Here is a 10,650-nt window from a genome sequence, read left to right on the forward strand (position 1 = left end):
AGTTTTCTCTTTTAACACGCTGTCCAGCTATTAAATATGACATGATTACATTGACATACAAGACACGTAACACATCACAGTATGGAAAATTTAGTCCACATTATAATATGCTGTAATAATGTATACAGTCAAACCTAAGCGGTCTTTTTCTTCTTCTTCAAAATACTCCTCAACGTTCCGTCAGGAACCAAACGAGGAGGTCACCCAAGGGAGATGAAAAGAGTGGCGACAATTATTTTTCGTTTGTAAGTATTATTTAAAGAGTATGGTATTATGCTCTTTACTGTATTTGCGACATAGTGAAGTGAATGATAGACACATAACTACTGGACCAGATGACAGAGAGTAAAACAAAGATCTTGTCGGGGTACAATCTACAACCTATATGAGTAAAATCTCTTTTGAAGAAAACAAGAACAGCACTTGCGCCCTCTACGTTTGTTATCTTCTTATTTTTACCCCGAGCTATCTGTTTCGTTGATTTCTCTTTTTACGTATCGTTGCGATCGTCGATATTAATTTGGTGAAAGAAGTCGACTACGGCAGACCAAATAACCGAACTCGAAACCGTGATGTCGGCGTATAAATCTGCTGGTGGGGCATTAAAGCTGAAGGGAGTAGGGGATTTAGGATCCAAAAAGTAAGTTGTGCTTTGGCTTTTTTGTGGTGATCACTGACAATGAGCCGAGTGTTCGATTTTCTTATTTCATGTTAGTCCCACCTATTGGGAAAAACGCTGTTGAAAATGAAAATAGAAAGTGTGACGCTGACGGGCCGGGCGGTAAACAAAATAAACAAATATTTTATTTTATTTTTTATTTTTTTTTTTTTTTACACCACTCGTCAATCAATTCCGGGTGCCATTTGGGCAAAATCGTGAAATAGGCCCCACCGCAGTGCGCGTGCACCCGTGCGTTAGCAAGCAAGGTTAGGTTAGGGTTAGGGTTTAGGGTTAGGTAGAGTTGTATTTATGGTTAAATTGGCCATTAAATTAGTCAAGGGACATTAGGGAGTCCTTCCGAGAATAAAAAGTAGAAGACCAAAGAAAAAAACGGGAGAAAGGGAGGACGAAAGATGCTATGCTGTGGAAATCGGCCCCACCGCCGTATGCATCTCGCGTAAACGCCGTTTGGTGGGGCCGCATTCACGAGTATTATACTGTGGAAGAAAGCCCCACCGCCGTGCTTATCTACCGATGAACGCCACACGGTGGGGCTGAATTCACGAGTATAAACAGGCGAGCCGCCGTAGTATTTGTACGGACACGCAGTGGTGGGGCCTATTTCACGAGTATGCCGCCATTTGACCGACAAGTATGTCTAATTCCGCGAAAAACTTCTCATTTATAGTAATGACATTTGCTGGGTCAGTTTTTCGCTTCTTTGATAAGAAGCGAAAAACTGAAGAAGCGAAAAACTAAACTGACCCAGCCAGCAAATGTCATTTTGTTTGTCGCGTAATTAGACATAAACTTACTTGTCGGTCAAGCGAAGCAAGCACGGGTGCCATCTGACTAGTACATAGTAGATCCACCCACACTATGATTTCCCAAGTCATCAGATTGAACAATTTCTTTCATTGATGATCCCGGACATCGTTAGTATTATTTATAAATTTAATCCACGATAGACGGTAGCAAAATTTTCATCTTAAATAAAGATACCCATTCATAGAATCATACTATAAAGTATAACTTATAAATTAGTAAGCGATTCTGTGAATGGGAATCTGAAGATGAAAATTTTGCTAACGGAGTAAAATTCAGTTAAACTGAATTTTACTCCGTTGTTGTAATGAGATTGAGAATTTTGTTATAACCACATTTGTTATAATGGGAATGTACATTTTACTTGTACATATATGAATGACTATAGGATCAAGGAGGTATATTATATACAGATGTACCTCCTTGACAGAATTAATGATTGGCTATAAACTACCTGAAAATACTTCCTTCCAAAGTAACTATAGCAAAGTTCTCTATTCTTCTCTCTCTCTCTCTCTCTCTCTAACCCTTTTTTCATGAGCGTCATGTTGGACCCTCTTGTTTTTCTTCATTGTAATGTTATTCGTTATCGGTTGCCAAATAGTCATGCTTTGTGCCTATTCTTGGTAATCGTTCTGTATGCAACATGTTCCTCATGTAATTACAGATCTATGTATTGTATAATTAAAAATGATGATAATTGTTGAAAGTACACTACTGAGTACTTTATTTCATACTTTGTTAATGAAATTGCAGAAAGTTGATGTATTTGAAAAAATGGCATAGGCCTACAGAGAATAAATCGAATCAAATCAAATCAAAATCAAATCAAATCAAAGGTTTTATTCGTAATACGTAGTGTCTAATTGTTCAACATTGATTCAGGGCTGCGCATTAACTTATTTTTTCTACTAGACTAGTCCAACAGCGGTATGTCAGACCAGAAGTATACGTAAATTTCCCCAGATATTCTATTTTTTCACTGGTCCATTCCAAAAAAAAAGTTACGAGGAACCCTACTGCGACAAGGGTTCTAACTGGGTCGTGGACCATTGGACCAGTGTGCAGCATTGATGAATACAATGTATAACATATCCTAGATCTACACCTACTAGAAAAGCATCTAGACTAGAATCTACACGACTGTAGTCTGTACATACTGGCACTAGTTACAGACCTGCAGAACTATGCAATTAATTGTACTGTTGTACAGCAGTTTGGTAAAAACCCATCTTAGTTCACCTAAGATTGCCATGCCATTGCATTTTTCAAGATGAAATTAATCCCTATTACTTGCCCTGCACAAACTAGAGGAATTGTAATTGTTTTACAAGCTTACATGTAGTTGAATTACAGTAGTGTTGGTATAGTAGTGGACATCACCTTACATAATTTGTATGGCCAATCCTTACTTTGGTTGAAGTAATTGTCTAGCTTTTATTTTGGCATGATTGAAAGGTGCATTAATTATTTCAAATTTGTATCTTGCCTAGCCAATAGCTTGTATAACCAGGGACCACAGAACCATAATAATAAATTAAAGTAATATAGTTGAGAAAACATCAGTATTTACTGAATGTTGTGGCAAAGTTATTTGACTTGACAGGACTTAATTGCATTTATGACAGTGTGTCCCGTTGTTCCCCTACGAGTGATCTTTCTCTAGTTTGGTCTTCCCTGGGCTTGATGTTCAGCCTCTTTCAGGGGAATGCCCAAGTCTCTTTCGATTTGGTCTCTCAAGCTGGCTGGAGGATGTCCTGGTGTTTGTTTTGTTTTGTTTTGTTTGTTTGTTTGGTTTGGGGTTGTTTTTTTTGAGAAAGTCATTCTTGAAGGCTTGGAATGGAATCGTATGTGAGGGCAAAACTTATTGCCTGATACAAACTAAAAGAAAAAGGATGATGAGGTCATTTATTCATTTGCTCATTATGTTGTATTTATGCGAACATTGTTGCCTTTTGAACTCATCTAGGAAGAAGAAGAAGAGCAAGGAGGCCAAGAAGATCCTGGAGCAGATTTCATCCATCAGAGACGAAGAATCGCGAGATGAAAGCACCAAGAGGAAGAGGGACCAGCGGACCCCAGCTCAGAAGGCCTTTGACAAGATCCAGGAGCAAAGGGTAAAACCAGCAGTTGCAAAAGTTGCCTTTTGATGTTGCAGTCAAGGAGGTATCACACGCCTCCATTGTGTTGTCATTCAGATTTAGATTCATAGTCAGTTAATATCCTTCCAGGAATATATTAAACAAATGTAGACTACTTTGACGGGCAAGATTAAAACTATTTGCCAAGGGGTGATTTCTCAGCAGTGCTATGCCCCAAGATAAAGTTGAGAGGCATAGCACTGCTCGGTGTTTAGAAATCACAGAGGGCAAGTAGTTTTGAAATGTGATCTGAAAAGAAGAAGTTTATATTTATTTTATGTACTTGCATCCCACTTAGTTTAAGATACAATATTTATGTTAAATTGTGAGATTGAAATGAAGGACTTAGGTGTCATGCTACTGATTAGAGAAATTATGTAAATGATGATAATAATAATAATAATAATGATAATAATAATAATAGTAATAATAATGATAATAATAGTAATAATAATAAAGTATAAAAAGTATAATTTTACAGTGAGCAAATATAAATACAAGTGCAAGATATACTTACAGGCATCCAAGGAACTGCTAGCTGACATAAAGTGGATTTGATATGTGTCATTATCTTCCTTACAATGTAGGTACTTGAAACAGCTCAATTCTGACCCATAGTCCCAAACTTACCTTTGCAAGTAGAATAAACTGTTTGGGGTTTTTTTTTTTTCAGTCAAATAGTGTCTTCCATCTAGACACACAGTGCATGCCGCCATGTATTGTAAATGATACTTTTGTTTTCTATATGTTGTTTTTCACTCTGCAGCAAGTTGAGAGGGTTCTTGAGAAGGCCTCCAAGAAGCATAAGGAAAGAGTCAACGTAAGTGTTAGCCTCTCAAAAAATTGTATTGATGGAAATAATTATGATGATTATCGGTGCCTTGGACAGCTCTCTCAAAGCAAACCATACCACATGCTGTTTTGGTAGGCCCATCAATTTGATAGGATGCAGAAAGTAAATTATTGCTATGTTGATTTGACCAAAAGGGCAAAATTGATTCCAGTCTGTACAAGGTGGCATGCTGCAGTGGCAGTCAATTTGTTTGAAAACAGTAACACAATAGTTAAGCATGCAGTCCAGTGCATTGAGTCAGTGAACATTAGTAATATGTACAGATAGCAACTAGGCTTTCACAAGAGGAACATGTGCTTGAAAAACACAGTCAGACTGGCAAAAGATCGAGAATTTTAACATGGCGAAGTCTTCGAGATCTTCTGTCGTGCGGTCACACTGGCAGCCAGCTGGATCAAGAAGTTTGGGTCATTGGTACACGTGCACAAAAAAGAGGAAATAGCGTGCCGTCTAATGGATACTGATCGTGAAGTAACAATGCACATCTGTATGACAATGGCCGTGCCCTTCGGAGACACTGCCCACAAACAGATTGAGAAGTTTAGCGGGGATGAGGGAAATTAATATCCCTGAGTTGGAGTGGGAAGTTTTGTGAGAAGTTTCGCGGGAAGTTTGCGGTCACACTGACAAAATTTCGAGATCTTATAGATCGCGAACGCAATCTTCTTGATCTTTTGCCAGTCTGACCGCACCTAAAGATTTTGTTCACAATAAATGAAAGGGATGTTCCAGCTTATCTGTGGCAGAGATACTCTGCACCTTCAATAATAATAATGATAAAACACTTTATGGTCATGTTTTGAACAATGCATTTTAGAAACACTATGCGCAAAACATTCTCTGTAGATATGTGGCAAAACAAATTTAAACTAGAAATGTCGCTATGGCGACTGATGCCTCCGCCATAATGCATGATTCTCCCAATACGTGTATAGTACAATGTCTTCACAATGTGTGATGACAGTTTCACATAACTGGCAAAATATCGGAATAACAGGTTTGTCAGAAATATCTTGAATGTTCACTTTTCAGAAACTGGGTTTGCTATAATTGTCTATTAAAGAGTGCAGGTACACATATTTGGGGAATTGAAAATTTTTACTTGACTTCTGACCGACCTTATTATAAGTTTATGCATTGAGTATAATTTTCAAGGTATGAAGAGTGTAATTATAGTACAAAATATATCTCTTTTTTTTTTCATTTAAACCTGACCTTTGACCCTTAACCTTTGACCTTTGACCTTCTGGCTGGAAATTTCCAAGAGAATCTCCATTAAGTAATACATAATATATTAAATTTTAAAACTAATAATGCAATCATTGCATAGTATATGAGGGAAATAGTAACATTTTGAGGAGTTCACCTTGACCTTTGACCCCCTGACTATTGACCCATGACCCCTGAATTCCCTAGATAATCCCTGCCAGTCAGTACATGCATATGTACCAAGTTCCATGAAGATACATTGAACCATTTGCGAGAAAAGTGATATTGCAACATTTTCACCAAACCTTTGACCTTTTGACCTTTGACCTTATGACATGAAACTCTCTCTGGAGAATCTTAACGCAGTAGGACATGTCTACACTAAGTTTCAAGAAAATAACTGCGGGCATTGCATAGATATGGGGAAATAGCAACATTTTTAGCATTTGACCTTGACCTTTTGACCTTTGACCTCTTGTCAATGTCACTAAAATCTACTCAACTAATTGTCCCATCATACATCATCCTTGGACCAAGTTTGGTGAAAGCTGCTTCATCCAGTTTTGAGTTATCACGTAAAAAGATAAATTTTAGGATTTGACCTTGATCTTTGACCTTTGACCTCTGTCCGATTTCACTGAAAAACTAATCAAGTAATTGTCCCATCATACATCATCCTCCAACAAAGTTTGGTGAAATTTGCTCCATCCAGTCTTGAGTTATCGCGTAAACGGATACAATTTCATGATTTGACCTTGACCTTTGACCTTTGACCTTCAGCCGATTTCACCCAAAATCTAATCAAATCATTGCCCCATCATACTTCATACTTGGACCAAGTTTGGTAAAATTCCAGTAAATATTACTCAAGTTATCGCGTAAACGAAAGCGGACGGACGTACGTACGTACGGACGTACGTACGGACGTACGTACAGACGTACAGACGTACGGACGTACGGACGGACGGACGGACAACCCGAAAACATAATGCCTCCGGCACCACTTCGTGGCGGAGGCATAAAAACAGAGAGTTCCAGGTTCCTAGGAGTAATAATAGCTGACTATAAAATGTTTGACTTTTCACAAAATTTGGCCATGTGGTTCTGATGTAACCAATAGTTGTCTTCAGTGTCACTAATGCTTTCTGTATTTCAGTACCCTGGTATTCAAGTTCTTTCTCAGTTGGGAGAATTTTTCTCTAAACATAGAAATGTTAGTAGAATTGCAGTATATAACTTGTATAAAATATTAGTGCATGAATACAATAAATAAATACATAAAATTTCAGGCTAAAGATGCTTATTTGATAAACATGTGATGGATAGGAATGACAAAGGCAACTACACAGACTAAAGTGTCCTCAGGAAGCACTTGTTTTTACTTCAATATATTTTTAACCTGTGGTTCATTTGTGTTCAGAAACATGGCTGTAACAGGGACTGACCCAAGTAATCATACTGTATGTGCCTAAAATTCTTCCCATTTGTTTCACACTGTAGGAATTCAACGCCAAACTGGACACCCTGACAGAACATTTTGACATTCCAAAGGTCAGCTGGACAAAATAAAGACACCTGTGCCCTTCTTCAGCTCCTCACATGGGAGTTTGAAGGCTTTTCATTGACAATTCTGAAAAAATTGCAGGAAATTGTAGAGGACCTGGAAAACGCTGAGAGCAGGTCGACTTTGTGAGAGCTAGCAGAGAACTCACTGCGAGAAACTACTCTTGACTCTGCGGACGAGGCTCCTTCATCTTTTGTTGGAAAAAAATCATCATTTAGAGCCACCACAATACCAATACAGTGGACTCCCGTTATAACGAAGTTATAATGAAATTTTGTTGTAACCGAACAAATAGACAGCAAAAGACATAGAGCCGATGATTTGGCGATCTGGATTTATATTTCGTTGTAACTGGAATTTCATTATAACCATGTTCACTATACCGGGAGTGCACTGTATATACATGTAGATTCACATCCCAAACCTGGCCACCAATGGTTGTGAGATTTGCCCTCAAGGAAGCTTACTCTCGGGGAAAAAGAAAATCACCAAACATTTGCCACATGTGCAGGATGTTTACCACCAAAATTTTCATAAGTAGTCACTGATCAAAAGAGTTGTACTGAAAAGGAATACAAAGTAGAATGATGCAATATTCTCATTGTATGATCAAGTTCACCTTGTCTGCAGTGACCTGTAGCTGCTAAAGAGAAGATTTAGGACAGCACCGTCAGTTCCTGTCCTCAATATTTGGTGTTCGTTCCACTGTATTTTCAGGATGTCGAAGTTGCTGACATAGGACAGTTTTTTTTTTGCCAGGATTGCAAAAGATTCACAAGGAAAATGTAGACTGGACTTTGTCTGGGTGGTCCACAACTTGAAATTTGGGCATGTTGCAAGCTCAGAATCTGATAATATTGCATATGCGCGGAGCGCACACAATGAGTACGTAATACGCAATATTTTGCTGCTTATCTCTCTGTGCTGCTTACATTCAATGTTCTCTCTCATGTTTTGCACACAAATATCCAAGTACCAGGCAGTTGATGTTTCTTATGTTATGCACATGTTTTGCACATTTTTGAATACTTTTACTTTGAGCTTGTTGCAAATGCTTGAGGATGTTGCATAGCATGTTGCTGGCTTTTGAGGATGTTGCACAAGAATTTTAGCATGTTGCAGCGACATGCTAAAACCCCTTGTGGACCACCCTGCTTTATGATATCTAAGAAACTGGACTTTGACACTTCGCTATCCATCTATAACTGAGACTGGTGAAATCCTATGTATATTTCAACCATCTGATCATGGTTTGCAAGGTTTAGGTTTGAGACTGTTCTTGTTTTGGTAAGAAAAAAAAAATAAAAAAAAGGCAAACACACATGTGAAACCATCAAGTACATGTTTTTATTGTAAGAATTATGGAAGTGACAACCAAGAAGAATTTAATACAAAAAGTGCATGAAAGCAATTTAATTTCTGTACAAATTCTTCAAATGGTTATGTGATTTGACTGTGATGTATTTATTTATGAAAGGCATATTGTAATGTACATTTTTCTCATAGTGTTTGTCATAGATGTTTCTTCAGGGAATTCATTGTTGGTGACAATGGCTTCAGTTTATTGTTCAAGCAGAGTTTAAGTTACAAATCAATAAACATTTTCTGTGGCCCTTTCATCACTAAATGTTCTAAATACATGCTTAAATAAGAAACTTAGTTTGAGAAGATATCGTAGGCCAGTGTACAGAATTGTAACATTTATGGATGATTAAACATTGATCACTTGTGGGCATCCATCAGAACCGAAGAGACTACATAGATAACTGTATTTTACATTGTGTTGGTTGAAGACAGTGTATTTTACAGTCAATGTACTTTACATTGCTGCGAGGTTGGTTCGCTTTATTTCAAAGGTAGTACAATGTACATGTAGAACGAAGTCTGTTGACTTTTTTTTTAAAGATGGGACAAGGGACTTAGAGAAAGGATCTTGGTTATTATCTTCTTATCACGTGCTAAAGTCCTTTAATCAATCTTACAGAAATTGTGGCATGGGGATTCCCCGTGAAAAGAAAAACCTGACAGAATTCTTATCATCCAGGCAAAACACCAAATTCACAACAGAAAATGGATGTCTGGAAAAACTTGGGTTTGTTTGTTTGTTTGTTTGTTTGTTTGTTTGTTTTCTCTGGTTTTGCTAATTTTTGCACTCCTCATTTGCCCTTGATTTTCATGGATAAAAGCACATGTAGGCCTTATGTCTATCTATACATATCCTAATATCTCACAAACACATTTGTGTATTTTTTTTTTCAAAGAAGCTCCAGAGGGTGAAAACCACGAATAGTTCCACAAAATATTCCATGTTTATGGTACATGTATTAGAGGTAGTTGAGTGCATTGCCTATCTTTGTTTCCAAACTGTGACATTTAAGTTACCATGTAACTTATGTAAATATGTATCAAGGTTGTAATGCATATACAGTGCACTCCCGTTACAACGAACCCGGTTATAACGAAATTTCGTTATAACGAAGTAAATCTTCTGGTCCCAAAATTATCACCATAAAAGTCTATGGTACAAAATTCGCTTATAACGAACACGGTTATAACGAAATTTCGTTATAACGAAGTAAATCTTCTGGTCCCAAAATTATCACCATAAAAGTCTATGGTACAAAATTCGCTTGTAACGAACACGGTTATAGCGAAATTTCCGTTATAACGAAGTCTTTTCTGAGCGCCACAGACAAAGAAAAACAAAGAAATGTGCTCCGTTATAACGAAATGCGAATTGCTTTCGAAAATACGTAGCGGAACAAGCATGTATAGCGTTTCTGCATGGGTGAACGCTTCTCACCACTGTGTGTTCGCTCCTTGTGTCACGCACAGTTTCTGAGGGGAACTTGCGTTTATTATTGTAATACAGCTATCCCATCACATGTCACGATGTTTTCCAGTGTAAGATGAGTATTCAGCAAACAGAATATGATATATACTTGTATAAGTGGTTTCCTTGTTTTCGTTATATATTGTATTTTTTCAGTTATAACGAAATTTCGTTATAACGAAAGAAAACTGCCGGTCCCGAGCATTTCGTTATAACGGGAGTGCACTGTATATATTAAATGTTTTATAAAGATGCTCACATATGTCAACTTACTATTGGATGAAGTTGAAATAAAATTGTAAATACATGTGTACAATCCTTTGTGCAATCAAGGTCATATTTGTTGCAAACCTCTGACAGCAAGTTTGTGCTGAGATGAACTTGTATGTACACACGTAATGTGTATTTGTGTGGTGACATAGGCTTACATTATACATCCATGGAGATTATAGGCTGTACTGTAGTGTAGTGCAAGTCCACAGCTTGCTTAAATTGGCTGTACAATGATAAAAACACTGTAGATCAAAATCAAACAAAAAAGAATAACAGTGGTATCATGGAAGA

General features: G+C 37.5%; 1 protein-coding gene across 1 annotated transcript; it reads left to right on the top strand.

Annotated features, from left to right (window-relative positions):
* The first annotated feature begins 507 nt into the window (after positions 1 to 507).
* On the top strand, positions 508 to 7,730 carry LOC139729914 (protein FAM32A-like). The gene is made up of 4 exons (XM_071640832.1): positions 508 to 640; positions 3,456 to 3,603; positions 4,394 to 4,447; positions 7,190 to 7,730. The coding sequence occupies exons 1-4, from the start codon at positions 573 to 575 to the stop codon at positions 7,256 to 7,258; spliced, it is 339 nt and encodes a 112-aa protein (XP_071496933.1). The 5' UTR covers positions 508 to 572; the 3' UTR covers positions 7,259 to 7,730.
* Positions 7,731 to 10,650: the final 2,920 nt, after the last annotated feature.

Source organism: Diadema antillarum, unplaced genomic scaffold (assembly GCF_040938485.1).
Source record: "Diadema antillarum isolate AM-2024a unplaced genomic scaffold, OU_Dant_1.0 seq00000269_RagTag, whole genome shotgun sequence".
Classification (NCBI taxonomy): domain Eukaryota; kingdom Metazoa; phylum Echinodermata; class Echinoidea; order Diadematoida; family Diadematidae; genus Diadema; species Diadema antillarum.

Excerpts from the sequence above, each read along its gene's own strand:
- LOC139729914 (XM_071640832.1), top strand. The coding sequence starts at position 573 with ATGTCGGCGTATAAATCTGCTGGTGGGGCATTAAAGCTGAAGGGAGTA. Across the intron at positions 641-3,455 it reads GGGGATTTAGGATCCAAAAA|GAAGAAGAAGAAGAGCAAGG; the intron begins GTAAGTTGTGCT and ends GAACTCATCTAG. Across the intron at positions 3,604-4,393 it reads ACAAGATCCAGGAGCAAAGG|CAAGTTGAGAGGGTTCTTGA; the intron begins GTAAAACCAGCA and ends TTCACTCTGCAG.